Source organism: Nannospalax galili, unplaced genomic scaffold, assembly GCF_000622305.1.
Source record: "Nannospalax galili isolate Female #2095 unplaced genomic scaffold, S.galili_v1.0 scaffold10, whole genome shotgun sequence".
Classification (NCBI taxonomy): domain Eukaryota; kingdom Metazoa; phylum Chordata; class Mammalia; order Rodentia; family Spalacidae; genus Nannospalax; species Nannospalax galili.
In genome coordinates, this window is record NW_008331140.1 from 11,060,510 (window position 1) to 11,084,703 (window position 24,194).

Sequence of the window (24,194 nt, forward strand, 5' to 3'; positions counted from 1 at the left end):
AATATATATTATTTATTTATTATTTTTATTTTATGTGTATGAGTGTATTGCCTGTATGTATGTGAGTGCACCTGTGTCGTGCAATGCCTCAGAGGTTAGAAGAGGGCTTTGGATTCACGTGGAACTGGAGTTAAGGATGGTTTATAGCCGTCATGTGGGTGCTGGGAATCGAACCTGGGTCCTCTGCAAGAGCAGTCAGTGCTCTTAACCTCTGAGCCATCTCTCAAGCCCCATATTTTTCTTAAATATTTCTCTGTCTCCTTGTCTTTATCTCTGTGGTAACAGAAAACTGAACCTAAGGTTTTGAATATGCTAGGCAAACAATACCACTGAGATAGTATATTTTAAACCTAGATATCTTAAAAAAATTTTTTTTATTTGATATCTTCAATTTTTTACATTTGTTTGTTTATTTGTGTATGTCTGTGTGTCTGTGCCTGTATGTGCATGTGCCTGTGTGTGTGTGTGCTCACATTTGCCATGGCAGTGTGGGGAGGGTAGAGGTTGACTTTCAAGTGTCAGTTCTTTCTTTCCACCATGGGGGTTTGAGGGATTGAAGATTTCCAGACGTGCCAATAACTGCCCTTATTTACTGAGCCATCTCGTTGGACCTTACTTACTTTGAGATATGACCTCACCAAATTGCTCATTCTGGCCTTAAACTCTCTCTGAAACTCAGGCCATCTTTTAGTTGGTGATCCTTCTCCTTTAGGCTCCTTAGTAGCTGGGATTATATACTTATATTAAGTGGCCCAGCTCTCTTTGTTTTTCTTGCATTGTATTTCTTTTTCTTTGAAATATTAGTATGAAATTAGTATTTTTAAGATAGCTTTACTTCTTGAAGGTTTATTATTAATACAAGGTAACATACAACTAAAGAAGTAATCTGGTTCTTTGTAACGTTCCTTATTAGTATGTTTTTTTTTTTTATCTTTCAGGTGGTATGTTCATTACAACAGGTAGCACTGACCATGTGATTAGAATATATTATTTGGGTTCTGAAATCCCTGAGAAAATTGCTGAATTAGAATCACATACGGTAAGAGCAAAATAAGAAACAAATAATGTTTCCTTATTGTTTAAAATCCCTGGAAAACTCATTTGATTTCTGATCTGCACTTAAGATGATTTCTACTGGGCTGCACAGAAAGTTTTGTGTACACACAGCAGTAATAATTCACTTAAATCCTCTTTTCAACTTGTATGCTATAATATCTATTTTTTTACTTAAAAGGCATATTGAGCATAGTCATAGAAAAAATATTTTTACTGAATTGAGCTTGTTGATCTTGGTATGATTTTTTACAGTATCATGAAAGACTCATAGAATCTAGTCTTCCTTAGCAATAGCAGTCTTCATTTGCTTATTTTTATTAATTTTTTTAAGTTAGCATACGAATGGACATTAATATGGCATTTTTATACATACACTTTGTTCTTTCTGTTACTCCATTCTGTCACTGCCTTCCTCCTCTTGCTTACCCCTTTACTCCCTTTTGATTTGATTTTAGTTATATTCCACTATCCTCTCTTATTCTTCCCCTCCTCTTAGAGCCCTTTCTCCCCACACATAATCCCCTTTCTACTTTCATGCCCCATATTTATACATATATATACACACATACATGTAAATGCGTACGTGCACATATACATACATATGGAAATGCAAATCTCGATTCCATGTATGAGAGAAAATATAATATTTGACATACTACATCTCACTTATTTTGCTAAACATAATGATCTCAAGTTCCCTCCCTTTTCTTCTAAATGCCATGATGCCATGATTTCATTCTACTTTATGGATGAACAGAATCTTATTGTATTTATGCACCACATATTCTTTACACTTTCATCTGCTGATGGACATGTAGGTTGGTTCTTTTTACTAGTTATTATGAGTAGTGCATTAATAAACCTGAAAATATCTCTATGGAAGGTTGATTTAGAGTCCTTTGGGTATAGAGCCAAGAGTAGTATAGGTGCGTCATATGGTAGTAGTATTTTTAGTTTTTAAAGAGGCCTGTATACTGATTTCCATCATTCCTGTATCAATTTACATTCCCAACAGCAGAGTATATATAAGGGTTTCTCTTTATTCATATCCTCACCATTTTTTTGTTTGTTCTCTTGATCATAGCCATTCTGACTGAGGTGAGGTAGAATATTAATGTAATTTGCTTTTCCATACTGGATAAGGTTATTAAGCACTTTTTCAAATATTGATTATTTTTATTTCTTCCTTTGAAAACACAATTTATTGGCCTATTAATTGATTGGATGATTTTGTTGGTTTGTTTTTGCTTTTCCATTTTCGAGTTCATCACATATTTCATGTATTAATCCCCTGTCCAATTTATAGTTGCCCAAGATTGGTTCCCATTTTGTAGGCTGTTTCTTGACTGTAATGATGGTTTCCTTTGCTGTGAAGAAGTATTTTAGTTTCATGCAGTCTATTTGTCAATGCTTTGAAGCATTTCCTGTGCTATTGGAATCCTTTTCAGAAATGTCTTACCTGAGCTGTGGGTTTTTTTGTTTGTTTTTGTTGTTGCTGTTGTTGTTGTTGTTGTTGTTTTACCTAGAAGTATTTTGCTGAATAATTCTAGCAGTTTCAGTTTCACATTTCATATTAAGGTCCTTGATCCATTTTGAATTTATTTTTTTTACAAGGTAAGGGATAGGGATCTAGATTCAATCTTCTACATATTGAAACCCAGTTTTCTCAGCATCATGTTTTTGAAGAGACTTTCTTTTTACCGTGTGTGGGTTTAATTCTGGGTCCTATGTCCTATTCCACTATTCTACATGTCTGCTTTATGTCCCATGACCATACTGTTTTGTTAATATGGTTCTATAATATGATTTGAAGTCAGACATTATGATGTCTTCAGCATTGCTCTTTCTACTTAGGATTGATGTGGGTATTCTGGGTCTTTTTTGCTTTTTGTGAATCTTAGGAATTTTTTATTGCAATAAAACCTGCAGATGGTTTTTGATAATGCAGCCAGTTTCACCATCTTCTACCAATCCATGAATATCAGAGGTCTTCCAACCCCTGAGTGTTTTATCTTAAATTTTTCATTGAAGAGGTCTTTAACCTCCTTGTTTAGTTTTATTTCTAAATACTTAAGTTTCTTGAAGACAACAATTGTGGACTTATATAGAGAATACAGTTTATGCCATAGGTGAAAGCCACAGATGTATGGCACATGTCTTTGGGCCATTCTCATTTGTTCTTGCAAAGTTTTAGGAAACTTAGCATCACCGCTGTTTAGTTATATCTCTGTGCACCCTTTTGGCATCTACTCCATTTCTTTATGTCTTTTACCAATTATTTTCTGTGGAATGTACAGATATTTCTGTTTCAGCTCATTGCATGTTAAGCCCTTCACTGTCCAAGATTTATTAAGCACATGAAAACAGTGCTGGAAGTCTTAGCGTTTCTGTTCTTATTACTGTTGACACCTCATTTGGAATAATATTAATGTAGCTTAGTAATGAATATACAATTTCTCTGACATATAAAAGCTTTGAATATTGTAGAATCAAGTAAGTTCCTGAATTTTCTAGTATGAGAGACTCTTGTTAGAAACCTCCTGGGAAATTTTAGAAATGTTCTCTTGTTTTTTTAAACTAAATAATTTTTTACCTTTCATATAAAAACATACGGAATTCCATGTACTCGCACCTTGCTACCCCATATATAAGATATACTGAGTATGGGAAGCTTATTTAAATTGTAAAAGAGAAAAATGTAGGAAATGTTCAAAGATCTCATTCTGCGAGCACTGAGTTTAAGAAATACATTTGTGGGACTGGAGAGATGGCGCAATGGTTAAGAGCACTGACTGCACTTGTAGAGAACCAAGGTTTCAGACTCTATCACTAAATACTACACTGAAATCACAAAACAGTATAAATCAGAAATACATGAATGAATAAAGATAGTTTTATAATTTTAAAAAATGAAAAATATATAAATGGGTATTTGCTTTTGGCTATTTACTAAATGTTAAATTGAAGTGCAGTTTGATACCTGAGGGGACATTTTTAGAAATGTCTACAAAGTTTGCAGATGCATTTTAGCTTCATGATCAAAGACAGTGAAAAAAGCCATGAATTTTGGCTTATGTTTTAATGTTTGTCATCATTTTTGTACATACAAATTCAAATAATGGTATATAAATTATAGTGTATATAGAATATCAGGTGAATCAATTATAACATTAAAAACTGTGGGAAACAGAAGTAGATTTTTTTTCTGAAATTATAAAAATAAAACAAATGGGGAGTTTCATTTGATGGAATTGATTCTTTTAAAGTGGTTTCTTAGGTTACTGTGTTTTCTTATGAAGGACAGTAAGACAATACCTAAGTGTCTCTTGAGATAGTATTTGTAAGCAGGTTTGTTTATGTCTAGTTGTTTAAAAATCCTACCTACTTATTTATATATTATTTGAGGCTTCAGTGATTTTTTTCCTTTTATGCAAAATGAGTCTTTTTAAATGGAAATCACAACAGAGCCTACACCCCATAATGGATTTGCATATTAATTTAGTGGAGGGACGCTTTATTCATTTTTCACCTAAGTTCGTTTAACTCGAAGTTTGTTGTTTTATGTTTTAGGACAAAGTTGTTGCTGTTCAGTTCTGTAACAATGGAGACAGGTAATTATGGAGAACATATTTGCATAAATAAATATTTGACATATATTTATATTACTCCTTCCAAATCAGGTACCTCTATTGTAGATACCTTTTTTACATTGTTAAAAAATTTTTATTTGTGGTTCAAAATGTAAACTCAGACATTGACATCTCAGGAGACTGGCTTAGAAATTCTTTCTTAGGCTGAGCCTCTGTATTCCCATCACCTTCCCCAACAGTTAAGTTGCTTAAATTCAGTTTACAATCATTACAGTCACAGTTTGACATGAGATAGTACCCTGACCCACCTACTATAGTTCTGAATGCTCCTCTTTTTAGCTCAATTTCAGTAATTCTCAAGTACTTTTTTTTAGATATTCTTGGTCGCTTGAGTTGTTTGGGTACTTTTGAAGATTAAAAACCCAGACTCCTCAATGATTTTTGTGGGGAGGGAGGTTATTTTATATAATCTTTGATGGGAGACGCAGGCTGTACTAATGCTGTTTACATCACTGCAAGATAACTTCAGACAAAGCAATTCACAGTTCCTTCTCACCCTGCAGACACATCTATTAGACAGTAAATAAGTTACTTTTGTTCAGCAACATAGGCTCAAAGCCTTTGATTGTCTTCAGTGACATCCTTATCCATTCCCTGGAAATTCTTAACTCAGTAGTAACCATATTCTTATTAGTTCCCCCTTCTTCTGAGTTCTTTTAATGTTTATTTTGCTCTTTCTCTTTCTTCTACCACTTATCTTACTCAAGAATTCCATTATTTGACCAGTCTACTTCTAAATAATGTTCTGTACAGAAGTCATTAGCATTTCTTCATCTGTTTCTATGGAACAAAATTTAAATGTCAACCTAGCATTTCTGAATGCTGTATGACTTGAGTCAGACCTAAATTCCTTTCTCATCTACTATTACCCATATCAATCTGGAAATTTATTCTAATATATAAATTGTTCGTATTACTTATCTACATGTTCTCGTCCATTACTTGGCTTACACTTAGCATACATTTGTATTTATATGTCTATAAAACATTTATGTGGATGACTTTTCTAAATATTTTTGGATAGTAATTACAGTGATGAATTTGTCCGTCTTTATGAAATGCAAAAGCAAATAATGATGCTCTACAGTTTGAGATCTATATTAAGAATGACAAAGCCTAATAATTTGTAAGAGTCACATAACTGTATTACTATTCTTATATGATTTTTAAAATTAAAAAAATTTTTTTTGGTCTTTCTGAGACAGGATCTCCCTGTAGCCCCAGCTGTCCTGGAACTCACTATGTAGACCAGGCTGGCCTCGAACTCACAGAGCTCCACCTGCCTCTGCCTCCCGAGTGCTGGGATTAAAGGTGTGCACCACCACACCCAGCTAATATTTTAAATTTTTCAAAAGTTTTAATTCATGTGTATGTATGTGGGTTTTTGTGTGGGCACGTGTGGGGGTGCCCAGGGAAGCCAGAATATGGTGTCAGATCTCCTAGAGCTGGCAGTTTTAAGCCACCCAATGGAGGTACTGGGAACAGAACTCAGGTCTTTTGAAAGATCAACAAGTGCTTGTCACTGAGTCATATCTCCAGCTCCCTAAGATTTATTTTTATTTCTCTCCCTCTCTCTCTCTCTCTCTCTCTCTCTCTCTCTCTCTCTCTCATGTGTGTGTGTGTGTGTGTGTGTGTGTGTGTGTGTGTGTGTGTTTGGAGTGTATTTGCACATGAGTTCAGTTGTCCACAGAGGCCAGAGGAGGGCATCAGATCCCTTGGAGCTGGGGTTACAGGCAGTTCCTTTCCAACATGATTGCTGGAAACTGAACTGGGTCCTGTGAAAGAGCAATATGCTTTCTTAATTGCTGATCTATCTCTCCACCACCCATATTATACTTTCATATTAAAAAATCTCTTTTTAATTTCTTGTCTATTACTAAGTGTGTTTCAAAAACATTGTCAATAGGTATGCAAAAACAAATGCCGTCAATATATAAAAATTATATATGAATTAAAAATCAAAAGCATATAGAACATGTAAAATATATATGAATGCATGGATATAAAAAAATCAAAATGTTGACATTTTGTACCTCTAAGGAAAGATTATAGGTGATTTCACTTTTTCTCATTCTTGAAATTCTTCTTGCTTCTTTTTCTTTTATTACTACATAAAGAATGTATCCTTCAAGACATCCAAATTTACCAATAAGGAATCATAATTCAAAACAGCCAAAAATTTTTTCTCTTTAAGAATTTACAAGATAGGGGCTGGAGAAATGGCTCAGTGGTTAAGAGCACTGACTGTTCTTCTAGAGGACCCAGGTTCAAGTCCCAGCACCCACATGGCCACTACAAACCATCCTTAACTCCAGTTCCAGGGGAATCCGAAACCTTCTTCTGACCTCCATGTCATTGCACAACATGGGTGCACTTACTTACATGCAGGCAATACACTCATACACATAAAATAAAAATAATCAATTAAATATAAATTGTAAGATAATTAAAAATTATAATTCAATATATTGCAATGGTTTTCAGAAAATGAATCACTTTTTACAGTGTTTCAACAGATTATTTTTTTTTCTATTTTTTAATTCATAGAACCTGTTTAGCAGTACATATGAAAAGCATTTAAAAATTTGCTTACTTGGGGCTGGAGAGATGGCTCAGTGGTTAAGAACACTGACTGTTCTTGTAGAAGACCCGGGTTCGAATCCCAGCACCCACATGGCAGCTAACAACTGTCCGTAACTTCAGTTCCAGGGGATCTGACAGCCTCTTCTGTCCTCTGTGGGCATTGCATGACACGGGTGCCCTTACATGGAGGCATAACACTCATACACATAAAAAAAACAATTTGTTTACTCTAACTCAGTAAGATATATAAGATTGTACAAAGATGTTGAGATGTTCTTCACAGCATTCACTGTAATGTTGAAAGCTATAAGCAATTCAGTTAATCATCATTATGAGGGTCATAAAATAAATTTTTATGCAGTCACATAGCTGAACATTGACTGAAATTGATGGTAGATTTATATTTGTAGATATAGGTATAGATCTACAAAAGTCAGTTAAGTTAGGGAACAACATTGTCTATAGTGGAATTCTGTTTCTTGGGGTGAAATAGGTCAGTTTATATACAGTTATTTATGGGTTATTTTTGGAACAGTATCTTACTATGTAGCTGAGGCTGACTTGAACTTGAGGTCTTCCTACCTTTGCTTCTTGGGTGCTAGAATTACAGAACCATACTATCACAGCTGAATTATATGCATGTCCAAAAAATTAGAATAAGTATTCACAGCATCAAACTTGTGGGTTAACAAATGTTTCATTAAAGATAGTATGTAAATCAGTGTATTTTAGTATGTTTATTGGATTAGGCAACCTTCTTCGTTATACTTAATTTTAGAGTAAACATGTTCTTAACCTTAAAGACACCCTTTAGTTACTAATCCTCAAAACTCCTGTAACCTGTCTTTCTGCAGCTCTGGGAAATTGGTCATCTACTTGCATATTCACTATTCATGTGTAATATAAAATGTGTCATTATTTCATATTTTTTTTTGTCTTTTTGAGACAGGGTTTCCTTGTAGCCCCAGCTGTCCTGGAACTCGCTATGCAGACCAGGCTGGCCTTGAACTCACAACGATCCACCTGCCTCCCAAGTGCTGGGATTAAAGGCGTGCGCCACTATGCCTGGCCATTATTTCATTTTTAATTACTATATAGCACTCTATTATATGAATAGCACAGTTTTGTTTATCCATTGATGAACATTCAATTTGTTTCTACTTTGGGGGCTTTTAATATTTTTTTTTTTACTTTTTTGGAGACAGGGTCTCCCTGGAACTTGACCAGGTTGGCTTCCACCTGCTTCTACCTCCCAAGTACATGGGTGGCATATGCCACCACGCCTGGCTAAGGGGGACTTATGCTGAATACCTGTTTCTTGAATATTCATGAACGTATTTTGTGTGGACTAATGTTTTCATTTCTTTTGAATATGTACCTGGAGTAGGCTTCCTGGGTCATAAGGCAACTTTAGCATTTTAGGAACTGTCAAACTGTTTTCTAGAATGAATATATTGTTTTATACATCCTAGTAGTGTATGAAGGTGATTATATTTATTTTATAATCAAGAAAAAGTAGTAAGTTTTAGAGAATAGTACAAGGTTATTTTAATTTTTAACTTTTCCTTTTACAGCTTAAGATTTGTGAGCGGAAGTAGAGATGGAACAGCAAGAATATGGCAATACCAGCAACAAGAGTGGAAGAGTATAGTGTTAGATATGGCTACTAAAATGAGTGGGTAAGAATGGATGTTAGTGATTTCATGGGTTCTCAAATGGTATATCTTCTTTTGCATTGAATCATATCTAGTGATAAACCAAAAGTTTTGCATTAGTAAATACTTTGAGACTAAATCCTAGACATGAAATTTGTAATTTATCCAGTCTCTTAGCAAATTCTCTTTTGCTGTTGATTGAGTGGAACATTACTGACTTTCTGAAATGCTCATCTCTTGCTTCCCTAATATGTCTATGCTCTTATTAATTCCCATAGAGTCATTTTGTGCCTTAGTTTTCTGCAGGTCATTTGTTACTGCTTTTTTTTTGAGCATTATTCCTATTAAATACCATAATATGTTTACCTTTTCATCTAATTGCTCAGGCACACATATATTTCATGTTATTAGCATTCCTACTCAGCATTATATGTACATTCAGTCAGTATCCCATCTCATCATCTTCACTATTGATTGGAATATATATCATTATCTCCTTGGAATAATGGAATTTCTTCATGGTATGGCTCTGAAATTGACTACCTTAATATTTAAAGGGGAAATAATGTGACCATTATACATTTTTTATGTTGTGTCATAGTCAACATAATCATAATCTTTCATTTTGTTTTTAAAGTATTTATCGAGTTCTAATCTCATCACATTTAAATTCACTGATACAAACTCATGAATACTTGCTTTTTGGCGTTTAACATTTGTTACAATATATGACTATTGTAAATTGTTTTGATCAGGCATAACTTGACATCTGCAGAAGACAAAGTCACTAAATTAAAGGTGACTATGGTGGCTTGGGATCGATATGACACCACGGTTATTACTGCAGTGAACAATTTCCTTTTGAAAGTTTGGAACTCGGTGACAGGGCAGCTTCTTCATACTTTATCAGTAAGTATTTTGCTTTTAATTGTTATTGAAGTGCTTGAGCACTGGGAGTATAAGTAAGTGGTAGAACTCTTACCTAGCGTGTGTGAGCCCTCCATTGATCCACAGTACTATCTCCCTCCCTCCAAAAATAATAGAAAAATTATTAAGCCTGTATATGATAGTGTGTTTCTGGAGATAAGTATGTGTTCAACTAGAAAGAAGAATGAAAAAAGTTAAGGAGCACATTATCCTAGTAACAAATAATTTCAATTTTACTTTCTATTATTAGTCTTTAGAGAAGCAATTATTTGTACTCTTTGATACTTTTTCAAGATAGGACTAATGCATAATATACCACTGAAAGCAGGAATGATTTGTTTTATGTTTATTTCAAAGTCCAATATTTATCCATCTGTCATGATAATATGCATTCAAGTATACATTAATTTGTTTTTTGCAAGGGGTAGGATTTTTCATTGTTACTATTTTAGGGGTATGTTCTGTATTTTCTATGTTCAGTGATCAATTTATGCAAGAAGTAGAGGAAAGAGGAAGTAGGAGAGAAAAGGTGTTTGTTTTGTTTTGAAGAATATACTTGGCATAGTAAAAAGCTGTGTGGTTTTTTTTTTTTTTTGTGGGATTAATACCATTCCACTTAAGCCTTGTTTCTTCTCTGCTTCCCTGTACACATTTTACTGAGACAAAAGCAAGTGAATGTTATAAGGTTTTTTAAAAAAATTTTTATTGAATTTTTGTGTGTTTCATATAAAACATCTTAATTGCCTTTATATCTCCCATCTGCACCCTCCCATACCCCCCGCCACTGGATTTCATGCCTTCTGTCTTTTATGTTAAGGCCTATAAATTCAAGTTAGTGTACCCAGACATCCCTCAATCCAAGTTCATCCACTGGAGTCTAGTCACCCTATCTAGAGTCACTTCCTTAAAGAAGATCAACTCTTCCTTACCCAGCATTAATCAGCTGCCAATAGTTCTTCAACTAAGATTGGGATCTGCTGTCCATTTCCCCAGTTCTATAAGATTTTAATGTAGTTGTAGGTGACAGGGTTCAGACTAGAAACTCAACTCATTTTCTTAGTAGTCTACCTTGTTGTCATCTTTATTGACTAAGTGAGATAATCTTACCCTAAGGCCTTTGGTTTCTAAAGGTTGGTTTGATTCAGGATTATTTCTAGTTTATCTTTAGGATACCTCCCAAGTTCTATTTCCTAAGTAAAACACCAAAACTGTGTTACTAGTTTTAAAATTTTCCCTTTAATATCCCCTGCCAATAATTAGTCACTTCTGGTTTTCATTTTTCCATGATACAAATTTCTATTAACATTTCTGAAAAAGAAAACCTATAGTGTTGCTTGGAATGGTCATGTATGCTTGTAATTACAGCACACAGGAGACTGAGGTGTGGAATTGCCACAAGTTGGAGGCCATCCTAGGCTCCATATTGAGTACCAGGCTGACCTCAACTGCATTGCAAGATTGTCTCAAAACCAGTACACTAACCAATAAACAAAGTAAACAAAAAGTAAAAACAAAAAATGAAAAAAACCTAACCTGAGACTGGAGAGATGGTTAAGAACACTGGCTGCTCTTGCAGAGGACCCATATGGTGGCTAACAACAGTCTGTAACTGCAGTTCCAGGGGAATCCAACATCCTCTTCTGACCTACACAGGCATTGTGCTTACATACATGCAGGCAATACACTCATATATATATAATTAAAAAATCACAATATTTTTAAAATAATAAAATATTAAAAATATTTTCAATATTGCACATACACAGTATAGTTTTGATTCCCTGTTCTTTTTTTCTGTTTTGTTTTGTTGAAACATGGTTTTACTTTATAGCCCAGGCAGGCCTTGAACTTGTAATACTTCCTCAGTCTCCTGAGTATTGAGATTACAGTTATGTGCCACCATATTTAGCTGCCTTTTGTTTATTTTGTTTTCTGTTTAGTATTCTTGCAAAAAAATTAAAATGGGGAATATAGTTTTAGCTTTACAAATATGTAGAAACCATATTTAGCCTGCAGACTAATTGATACCTCCTGATCTATAAGGTCTAGAGTACTGATATCCTTTGATTTATTAAAAGGGAAGCATTAACATAGCACATTGGTTTACAAACATTTTATAGCAGCAGATCTGTTTTTCAGTCAGATAATATCTTCAAAATAATTCCCCCAAGCATGTAAAGTAGATAAAGAGCAGAGCCACTGTTCTTTGAATGTGTCATAGAAATCTCCCAAAATACAGATTAAATACCAGTGATAGATATTGTTGGATCAAAAGCAATGCAGGTATATTTTTGTTATGTTAGGAGTGGATGTTAGCAAAAGATTCTGTTTGTCACATTTTCTTTTTCCTTTCATTGTCCCCCAAACCCTCATTTCACTTTGAGACAGGATCTTTTGTAGCCTTGGATAGCTTCAAACTTACTATCTAATTACTTATCAGTTGAAAGATGGCCTTGAACTCCCAATTCTCTGGCGTCTACCTCAGGACTGCTGAAAGTACATATGCCGCCATGCCCTATTTGTCCACATTTCTGTGGCTTTTTAAAAATAGCAAAGTTCTATATCTATCTCTAAATTACATTGCAATGGCTAATGAGCATTAAGTATCTTTCTGGGTCTTCTATCTTTGGTGTTAGGTTTATGAAATCAGCAGCTGTGCATTTAAGGAACACTAACTGAAGTAATTTTCTTATGAAGTGCCCATGAATAAATGCTATTGAAATTAATTAATTACATTAATTTATCTCAACCAGATTGATAGTACTCAATCCTTTAGACAAATAAAGCAGATATTTGTGTTGGTTTTCATTCCTAACATTGATTTCTATCACAGGGACATGATGATGAAGTATTTGTTCTAGAAGCACATCCATTTGATCAAAGGATCATACTTTCAGCAGGTCATGATGGGAACATTTTTATTTGGGACCTTGACCGGGGGACCAAAATACGGAATTACTTTAATATGGTAAGAAAAATCTCCATTTATAAAGTTCATGTTAAATCTTATTTTCCTTAGATAACTCAGTAATTAAATCATACCTGTTATAAATGAATCTCTTGTCATCTGTCTTTAAATTAGTAAAATCATTCAGCTAATGATTCAAGGGCTGAGACCAGCATAGAACTATAATCCTAATTTATAAATTACAAAAGTGACTATAATACATGTATTTGTCTCTGGTCCATCCCATGCAGTTTCATATTCAGAAAGATTTTTGGAAAAGATAGATTAGTATATATAGATGCTCTCTTGTTGTTTTTCCCTTGTTGTTTTGGAGACAGGGTTGCATATAGCCTGCATTGGTCCTGAACTCTCAGTGTAGCTGAGGATGCCCTTTTAATCCTGATCCTCCTACAGTACTTCCCAAGTGTTGGAGTTACAGGTGTATATTACCATACTCAGCTGTTGTTTATTTGTTTTTGAGACAGGGTCTTGTGCACTGGTGTGGATGCTCCTAACATAAATTACATACAAATTATGTAAAACACTAATGAGCTGTCTTTTCTCTCAGTAAAACACCCTTCTTTGATGACAACAGTACTTATATACTCCATATTTAGAGTCCTTCTCTTAATAATTCTGACTGGGCTGGAGAGATGGCCCAGTGGTTAAAAGCACTCGCTGTTCTTGCAAAGGGCCCAGGTTCAGTTCCCAGCACCCACATGGTGGCTAACAACCATCTGTAACTCCAGTTCCAGAGGATCCGATGCCCTCTTCTGACCTCCACTGGCACAGCACAACCACAGGTGCACTTACGTACATGCAGGCAATACACTCATACACATAAAATAAAAAATAACAAATACAATATTTAAAGAATACTTCTGATTAAGCACTGCTAAACTATAAATGATCCATTGAACTCAGTTCTGTAGACTTCATACAGACCCAGAGCATTAAAAAACCATGTCTTTAGTTAGTTATTTGTATATTTTAATTTTAAGATGATTATTTTAAGACTTAATTGCTTTACAGCTTAAGAAGTTAAAATAATTTCTTGACTTTATTGAATATAGTACCTTTGTCAATTTCATTGTATGCAGATCCTTTTAACTTTCCTCAGACACTCATTTATTATTTTCTGAGTGAAAGTGTTATGTATAATGATTCATTGCATCCATTACAATGTTACTCTCCCTAATTATATTTTAGAGATATACTATTTACTATAGGGTTCTGGCTAGAGAAGCCAGAGTACATTGGAATGTTGATCCATCACAAAATCCAAAGAAATAGCCAAGAGAAGCTATTACCTGCTTATTTTTTTAGAATAACTCTTAAAATGACTTAAAAGACTCTTCTGAATTTCAGATTGAAGGCCAAGGTCATGGTGCAGTATTTGACTGTAAATTTTCACCAGATGGAAACCATTTTGCCTGCACAGATTCTCATGGTCATTTGTTGCTGTTTGGGTTTGGATGCAGTAAATATTATGAAAAGGTTAGTATATTTGGTTTTTGTTATAGACAGCAGTTTGGGATTGTGACATTCAGAATTTTTAAAATTTTCCTTGTATGTATTCATTATACTTGATCCTATGTATAATTTTTATACAAATATAATGTACCCCTCTCTTGCTCTTTGTCATCCTTCTACCCACCCATTAGTCTCCTTTGTTCTTTTATACAGTTTTGCTTCCTTCATTCATGCCATGGTGTGTGTGTGTGTATGTGTGTGTGTGTGTGTGTGTATGTGTGTGTGTATGATTTTTTTCCATCTATATGAAATTTAGGAACTATATATGAGAGAAAACATCATAGTTAATTTATTTCTTTCTATAGTTAATTTGTTGAATATGATTATGTCCACCTGCATATCTTTTCCTGCAAAAGACTAATTTTATCTTTCTTTATGGCAGGAAAATAGCCAAATGTGTATATAGTCCAAGTTTTCTTTTTTTATGCATTTCTGTGTTGTTGAACACATAAGTTGGCTCCCTAACCTCACAACTATGAGCAGTGATGAATTAAACATAGATGTGCAAGTGTTTCTGGGATATATTCACTTGGAATCCTTAAAGTAAATGCCTAGGAATGGAATAGCTAGATCATATATTAAAAGCAGTATTTTATTTCTGCTTTTTTTCCCTAGGATCCTACATACTAATTTACACAGTAGCCAAACTATATTATAGTTGTATTAACAATTTGCAGGACATTAACTTTTATTCACATCCTACCAATACTTATTTGTTTAATGATTATCATTCTGACTGGGGCAAGATGGACTCTTTGCTAAAAATTTTTTTATTTTTATTTTATGTGTATTGCCTGCATGTATACAAGTGTACCCATGTCATGTGATGCCCAAAGACGTCAGATGAGGGTGTCAGACCATCTGAATTACAGATGGTTAGCCTCCATTTGGGTGCTGGGAACTGAACCCAGGTCCTCTGCAAGAGCAGCCAGTCCTCTTAACTGTTGAGCCATCTCTCCAGCCCCACAAGATAAAGTCTTGATGTATTTTTAAGCTGTGTTTTTCTGACTGTTAATGAGATTGAACATCTTTCATGCGTTTATTCACCATTTTTGTTTCACCTTTTGAAAACTGTTCATTAGCTCAATTACTTATTGGATTGTATGATTTATTGTTTAAATGTTTGATTTTTTTTCATTTTATAGACTCCTCAATTGTTTAGAAGCTTTTTAATTTCATCGGTTTCCATCTGTCAGTTGTTGGTATTAATTCCTGAGATACTGGATTTCCATTGAGGAAGTCCTCACATATACCTATACCATGGAATGTTATTTCTATATTTTCCTCTAATAATTTCAGAGTTTCAAGTCTTTCACCATTGGGAGTTGATTTCAGTACATGGTGAATAATAGAGATCTAGTTTAATTGTTCTTCATGTGGCTATCCAGTTTTACCAGCAAACCTTGTTAAAGAGCATTTCTTTTCTCTAATGTATATTTTTGTCATCTTTAGTAAAAACCCTGTGGTTGTAGTTGTACAGGTTTATATCTGGGTTCTTTTTTCCATTCCATGGGTCTGTGTGTCTGGTTTTATGTCACAGTTCCATGCTATTTTTGTTACTATGGTTTTGTGTAACTTGAAATTAGGTATGGTGATATTTCTGGCCCTGTTCTTTTTGCTCATCATTGCCTTGGCTGTCTGGGATCTTGTTGTGGTTACTTATGAATTTTTTGTTTTACTTGTTAATATTTCACCGAAGAATGGCATTATAATTTATATGGGAATTGAATTCAAACTGTAGATTGCTTTTAAAGCTATAGCCATTTTCACAATATTACGCCTTCTAATCCAGGAACATGGGATGTCTTTCCATCTTCAAGTGTCTTCCTACATTTCTTTAATCAGTATTTTGAAGTCTTCACTTCCTTAATTAGGTTTATTGCAACACTTTTTAGTTGTTTTTCCTGTGGCTATTATGAATGGGATTGTTTCATTGATTTCTTTTTCAGTATGTTTGTCATTGGAATATAAAAAATTTTAGAAGAATCATGTTGCTTTTTTTCTTGTGTAATGTTTAACAGTGACCAAGTTGTAGTAGATTTGAGCTGTCATTTTTCTTTGATAGACTGGTGTTTGGGGTACCAGACTTAGTCCCCAGTACTCCCCTGAAAGTAGAGTACTATCTGCAATCTCAAGAACTATCAGAGGGTCAGCTCACATTGAACATACATTAATACTTAAATAATAATCACATCTTAAACTCATTCATTTTAAAAAGTAAAGAACATTGAAAGTATGTTGTCCAGTAACATATTAGTTACTGTGGGTGTGAGTGGAGTGGAGAAAAGCAAATGTTCTTTGGGAAAACCTATCAAAAGAAAATTGAATTAAGAACAAAATTAAAAGGGAGAGAGAGAGCGAGAGAGAGTGAGAGAGAGGCTTGATTTTCCTGCTAAGTTGGCATTGGGTATTAAATAAAGGAAGAATAAAAGTGAGGAGGAGAGAGCTGGGTGGGGCTGTAGAATCCGAATGCGGTGTCTCCTGATTTCTGTTTGCAGCTTCACTTTTGTCAGTGTTCCTGAACTCCCAGATGCCTGTCATACCCCTGTGTTGTCCTTTGTGAGATAAGATCACAAGAGTTGGTCCCACCAGTGGATGGTCCTTTATTGATTCAATCACACCACTAGGCAGTATTTCCAGAGTGGTTTGCAAATGTTATTCTCCCCTCTGTGTGGTCCCTTTCAGGATCAGGTCACAGATACTGTCCTGTCAGGGGGTAGTGGTTCATAGGATTTATCATAAATGCTGGTCATATCTCTGAGCAGTCCTTTAGGAATCCAGTTGTGGATGCTTGCCCTGTCTCTGACTGTTCTTCCTGATAGATGTGCTACTTGGAACTTGTATCAGTGTTCCTTTGTAGACTGGACCAGGTTTCCACCCCACTAAATACTGAGTTCTGATACAAAGTTGTTTCTCCATAGTCTGATACAAAGTTGTTTCTCCATAGTCTGGAGAAGTTCTGCTGGTGAGGTTTGAGTCTATAGTCCATGACACTTGCTCTAAGTTTCTCAAGAGTTCAGTTCATTAAGGATCTGGGGCACCAAAGCCACTGGTGCAGCAGGGGTCTTTATTTTATTTCATTTTTTAATTGAACTTTTAAAATTTCATATAATATTTTCCACTCACATCCAGACCCCCTCCCCAATCCATGCCTTCCCCCTCCACCAAACCATACACACTCTTTCATACATGCTGAGTCCTATTCATTTAGGTGTTTTAACATAGCACCTCACTGTTCCTCAGGTCCAGTGCTGACTAGAGAGGTTTAACTCCCTCTACCACTGCCTTGTGCAACTTGTTTCCCTTCCTCCATCTTTTTTCCTCTTTATAATGTCTGTTGCTGAGACTACAATGCTGAATTTCTGAGGTTCTCTAACATAAGCATGGACCCCTTCATTCCCTTTATCCCCAGACATTAACAATCCCTATGGAATGCATTCTGTATTTTTCTTGTTCTGCTTTTTAAGGTTTACTTTGTTATTAGAATAGTGATTTTCAGCCATAAGCCACCTATTCTACCCAGCTCTTCTCAGTTTATTTCCTGAAGGTTCTAGGATACCATGCCTATGGATCATCTGCTATCTTGGATCAGTCCACAAATTTTATTTGAAGTCTTATAGTTGATATGCTTATTGTGTTAATAGATACAAAATAAGAAAGTTTAATAAACTTTTTATTACTTTCCGAGCATCTCAGATTTGGCAGTGAGAATCACTTTTGAGATAGTTTAGATAGTTTTGAGGGTAGTTTAGTTATAAATCCATAAGGAAAGCCTCTTCTTTAAAACATAATCTTTACTATCTTCCAGGTATAATAGTAGATTTTGCAAATTGTAGTCTTTATCATAAATTAGAACTAAATAGCTACAATATTTTCATTTCCATGTTTGACTGTTTTATCTGTTATTGATACTTTAAAAATGTATTAGAAGCTAATTTAATTGGTTCGTTCTCTCTCTCTTTCTCTCTCTTTTGTTTGTGTGTATGTGTGTGTGCACATGCAATGTGTTTGTTCATTCTAGAACTTGCTATGTAAACCAGGCTGGCATCAAACTTTTGGCTATCCCTACCAAATACTAGAATTACAAGCATGCCCTACCACACCCAACTGATTCTTTATATTTTATTAGCTATGAATCTGGGGTAGATTGTAGAATCTTAGAGTGGGAAGAAAAGTCAACAGCATTGAGGTCAGGTCAGTACTTGATATTTACTTATCTCACTGTGTATATTATGCTTCATCTATCCTTATTTGAATAAAATAATATGTTATATATGTTTGTGTATTTTTTATAACTTAAACCAAAATGCCTAACTTTTTCTAGTAGTTTGTTGCTTTACTTCTTCTTATCCTTGTTAGAGAAATATAATATGGGGCTCCAAAATAATGGAAATACTAGAATTTTATAGACAAGATAACTACTATCTAGGTAATTTGTTTCTACCTAGAGGGAACATAGGGCAGCAGAAAACTCTGAAAGAATGCAAAAATATGTGTGCTGTAGGAATGAAATAGTCTATGAATTCTCTGTGCACTAAAAAAAAAATGTGTCATAAAGATTCCAGATCAGATGTTCTTCCACACTGATTATCGACCACTTATCCGTGATGCCAATAACTATGTATTGGATGAACAAACCCAACAAGCTCCTCACCTCATGCCTCCCCCATTTTTGGTGGATGTCGATGGAAATCCTCATCCTACAAAATTTCAACGGCTAGTGCCAGGCCGGGAAAATTGTAAAGATGAACAACTTATACCACAGTTGGGATATGTGGCTAATGGTATGTAATCTCCAAAAGTAAATTTAAAACATCGTTTAAAATGTTTTGCTTGCTATTGTTCCACCTCACTAAATTCTGGAGTACGTTATAACATGTTTTATGTACTATTTCTACTAATCTTTAGTTGTATCTCTGACATTATTATAGTAGTCATTCACTGTTCAGCTTTCCTGTATACAACTAAATGGTTTAGGACAAACACAAGCAAATGCCCAAGCAGCTAATTTGTTGACCTACCACCTTGGAAACTATTACCATATGCATGACCCTGTTCTTTCTAGTATTGACTGATAATAATGATTAAACTTACTAACTTCAATATCTCAAGCTTTTTATTTTTTTAATTAAAAAATATTTTATTGATTATTTTTATTTTATGTGTATGAGTGTATTGCCTGCATGTATGTGAGTGCAGCCATGTCGTGCAATGCCGCAGAGGTCAGAAGAGGGCTTCAGATTCCCTTGGAACTGGCGTTAAGGATGGTTCGTAGCTGCCATGTGGGTGCTGGGAATCGAACCTGGGTCCTCTGCAAGAGCAGTCAGGGCTCTTAACCTCTGAGCCATCTCTCCAGCCCCAAGGTTTTTATTTTTCAAATATTTTTATTTTACTTTAAGTTATGTATATGTGTATATCTGTGTGGGGAGTATGTGCGCATGCATATGGGTGTCAGAAGAGAGTATTGGATCCCCTGGAGCTGGCATTAACATTCAGTTGTGAGCCATCTGACCTGGGTGCTGGGAAATGAATTTGGGTCTTCTGGAAGAGCAGCAAGTGCTGTTAACCACTGAACCATCTCTCCAGCTCTGTCTCAAGTTTTTTATAATTGGTGAAATTACATTGAACATAGTATTCATATTTTAGTTTGAAGTCCCTAGTTAACAGACCTAAGAAGAGAAAACTTCAAAAGCTACAAAAGGAAGAGGACTTACTTTCCCATCTTACAGTTTGAAATACAGAAAAGTCTTATCAGGTATTGAGGAATTAGAGATGAATGTGTTGCATAAGGGAAAAGTAGTAAAATAAAATATTGTAATAAGCTACTCTTTATCAGATAAACTGAGTGACTTTAGGTAGGCCTGTTTCAGCTATGTATACATACTGTCCTTTTCTTCCCCCATAGAATGCCTTCTTACAGGCTTGATACTTAAGGCTTTAAGGATAGAGCAGTAAGTTAGAGATTTATGAATGGAATGCTCTTCCCTCCTTCCCTTAAAAATGTAAGACAGGATTGTAATATGTACTCCAGACTAGGAGGAAAATCACATTTCTCCTGCCTCAGCCTTTCCCTAGTGTTAGAACGTGACACCATACCTAGCATCTGAGTTTTCTTTCTTTACTGGGGAACTAAGACTTCAATTAAATACAATGATGCCAGGGTTTGTAGAGCAATGAAGTGGCATTGTAGTATACTAATGGTTACTCTGATAATGTGATATATGTTAACCAAGGAGAGAGAAAGTCTGAATACTAAATGGAATAAAGAACCGAAAACATCTAAATAAAAACTTAATTTAGCATACTTAATTTCTGATAAGTATAACTAGTTACTTGGTTACTCTATCAGATACCATTTGATCTATTACAGGGCAAGATACAAAACCAGGATATGATGTGTTTAAATAAAAGTTTATTTCATTCAGAAGTAAACACTGAATTTTAGCTATTCATAACAATAGATTTCCTACTTATGAAAACACTAGTATCATAAAAATAAAATATTTATTTAAAAGACCATACTGTTTACTTCTTTCAGAATGAATTTTTCATGAAAGAAAGATGCAAAACATTTTAGCTTGTTTATACATTACTCAAGCTGGGCATGGTGATTGACACCTATAATCCTCAGGAGGCTAAGGAGGGAGGATTATCATGAGTTCAAGGCCAGGAAGGACTGGGGGGAGGGGAAGAGAGAGAGAGAGAGAGAACACAAACTCTTACTCAGACTTCTGACTTTGACCTTAGAATGTACAATATGGAAAATTTGTTTTTAGATGGATTCTTTTATTTTAATATAATTATTCTTTAAAATGAGAATGTCTTTATAATGTCTAATTTAGGATCATTGGTTAAGTCAAATATAAAAATCTGACACATTATGTGTATTAAAGTTCTTTATAAAATATTGTTTCATATATATTTTTATCTCAAGCCTATTTTTAACTACTCTTATAATTTATAAATTAAACATTTTAGCAGATTTAAGGTATAATAAAATGTAATCACTTTCTATGACTTTTTATCCTTATTCTCATTAAGGTGATGGTGAGGTGGTAGAGCAGGTAATTGGGCAGCAAACCAATGACCAAGAAGAAAGCATTCTCGATGGAATAATCAGAGAGTTACAGAGAGAACAGGATCTGAGGCTAATTAATGAAGGAGATGCACATTTTCCAATCAATAGATCATATTCTGTTAATGGTGGTAAGTAATTATATATTTATTAAAATATAAAATATATTTCTAATTATTTTTTTATGGTCATCAACCATTCGAATATATCATAATCTCATTTTCATTTATAACTAAAATGATTTAGCTTCTGCTAATAGATATAGATGGTTTATTTTAAATTTTTTATTGAATTTGTGTATTTCATACAAAATATCTCAATCATCTTGATACCCCCTTCCATAGCCCCCCCCCCCCCCCCGAGTGGATTTCATGCATTCTGTCATTTATGCTAAGGCCTATCTAGTCAAGTGAGTGTCCGCAGATATCCCTCAGTATAAGTTCATTCGCTGGGGTCTAGTTAACCTATCTAGAGTCACTTCCTTAAAGAAGATCAGCTCTCCCTCACCCAGTAATAATCAGTTGCCAATAGTTCTTTGGCTAAGATTGGGGCGTGCTGCCCATTTCTCCAATTTTATGCTGGGTTTTTGACTGATTGAGTTTGCATGGGTCTAGCATTCTTACACCATTACTATAGATTCATATGAGCAAGGTCCCAGGAACCTGTAAGATTCTGTTTCCATATGGTAATGTACCACCTCCCCTGGTTCTTACAATCTTTGCACCCCCTCTTCTGCAATGATCCCTGAACTCTGGGTGGGTGGATTTTAATATAGGAGTCCTGTCCAAGGGTCCATACTCTGCAGACTTATTATCTGTGCTTTGGCCATTTGTGGACTATTCCTCCTAACTCCGTTTATTTAAAGTCTTTCCTTTTGTTTCTAGAAATGAAGTGTTGTAATAAGTTCAGTCCATTTGTTGGGAAACCAGCCTATGAAGCTTTTAAACTTAAAACCACCTAACATTTAAAGTAGTATTTCAGTTATTTGCCGTTCTTTATTGAGAGGAAATCAGGATACCATCCTGATTTTTTGAATGAAGGAAAATAATTCTTAAAAATTTTCCCATTTTACTTTGGGTATACTTAGACTGTGTGTGTGTGTGTGTGTATGCATGTGTGTGTGTGTATGTATGCACATATATGTTGGGGGGCATGAATATAGAAGTCAGGAGCAATTTGTGGGACTCAGTTCCCTCCTTCCACTTTGTGGGTCCCAGGAGTGGTACTTAGGTCATCCTGCTTTAGGAGCAAGCATGTTTACATGCTGAGACATTTCACCAGCCTGCAAAATGAGTATTCTTTTTATCTATTATATTTATTCTCTCATTTAGCATGAATTGTGGCTGTGTATAAGTTATGTCTATCTTAGTAGGTTGTCTCAGTTCTACTTTATGAAATTAAATTCCTCAGGCTGGCCTTGAAGCTGTACTCATGCCTTTACCTCCTGAGGAACTAGAATGAATTGCAGTCCTGCACCATTGTACCTGGTTGTTTATTCTTCTATTTACTTAGTTAACATAATTTGTTTTGGCACAATGGCAGGTGGAGTTGCACAGAAGTGAACGATGTGACTTAAATTTGATGCAATTTATAGAATATCCTACTCCTTGATTTCTTCAGTATCACATAAAATTAAAATAAAAACAGTTCTTCATTTCAGTAACTTGGAGCAACTAACTCAGTTAAAATTTCCCGAACCTCTCAACCCATCCCCCTTCTATTCTGCTATGTTCTGTGAGCCTTTGGTATGGAGGTTCCATTGCAGATATGTCACTTAGGACTGTGCATCTGTATATTCTCTGGCATTGAGCAAAGGACCATGCCAACTCAGACAAGGGTGGACTGAGGGAATGGCTGGTGGAAACTATTGGAGACTGATCACTACTGGATGAGGGAGAGTAGGACTCTCTAGATAGGCTGACTAGACTCCAGTGGATGAATTTGTACCGAAGAACATCTAGGTACAAATGCTTGACTGGATCAGACTTAACATATATGACAGAATGTATGAAGTCTGCTTGGGGGGGGGGTCTGAATTTGATTAAGAACTGTAGTGTGAAATGTACAAAAGCTCATTAAAAATTTTTTTTAAAAAAAAGAAAGAAAACTACAACACACTCAGAAAACAATAAATTTCCTGAACCTGAGACAATTAGAAGTAGACTGATGCACCTATATGAGTTTCTTAGAGTCCTGATTTAGATCTTTATCAGTCTTTAGCTATACCTTTAACGCTAGGTTTCTGTCGATAGATTTGAAATGCCATTAGCCAAAAAACTTGCTGACATTCTGTGTTGCAATATTCATTTGTTTTGATTGTTTTCTGGTATTTATATTTATAGCTGACTATTTCAATTTCCTTTTAAAATATGAAAAAATAAACTAACAGGAAGTTTTCTAGAGGAATAGAAGGAAAAGTTGTTACTGTTTTTTCTTACATTTCTCATTAATCTTGAAAGAAGGTTTTGACATTAAAAATGTTTTTTTTGGGCTGGAGAGATGGCTCAGCAGTTAAGAACACTGGCTGTTCTTGCAGAAGACCCCAGTTCGAATCCCAGTATCCACATGACAGCTAAGAGCTGCCTGTAACTCCAGTTCCAGGGGATCCGACAGCCTCTTCTGTCCTCCGCGGGCATTGCACAACACGGGTGCACTTACCTACATGCAGACAATATACACACATAAAATAAAAATGGCAAAATATTTTTTAAAATATTTTATTAGTTGGATGAGGTGGCACACACCTTTAATTCCAGCACATGGGAGGA

The 24,194-nt window shown here is 35.0% G+C and overlaps 1 protein-coding gene across 1 annotated transcript in view; it reads left to right on the forward strand.

The window, feature by feature from the left end:
- Brwd3 (bromodomain and WD repeat domain containing 3) overlaps nt 1-24,194 on the forward strand; it is a 163,415-nt gene that overhangs the window by 87,188 nt on the left and 52,033 nt on the right. Inside the window, exons 11-18 of the mRNA XM_008822671.3 lie at nt 939-1,039; nt 4,627-4,667; nt 8,864-8,968; nt 9,700-9,853; nt 12,705-12,839; nt 14,187-14,315; nt 18,910-19,135; nt 21,393-21,557. Coding sequence (XP_008820893.1) covers nt 939-1,039; nt 4,627-4,667; nt 8,864-8,968; nt 9,700-9,853; nt 12,705-12,839; nt 14,187-14,315; nt 18,910-19,135; nt 21,393-21,557 — 1,056 coding nt within the window. The remainder of the gene's footprint in view (nt 1-938; nt 1,040-4,626; nt 4,668-8,863; nt 8,969-9,699; nt 9,854-12,704; nt 12,840-14,186; nt 14,316-18,909; nt 19,136-21,392; nt 21,558-24,194) is intronic.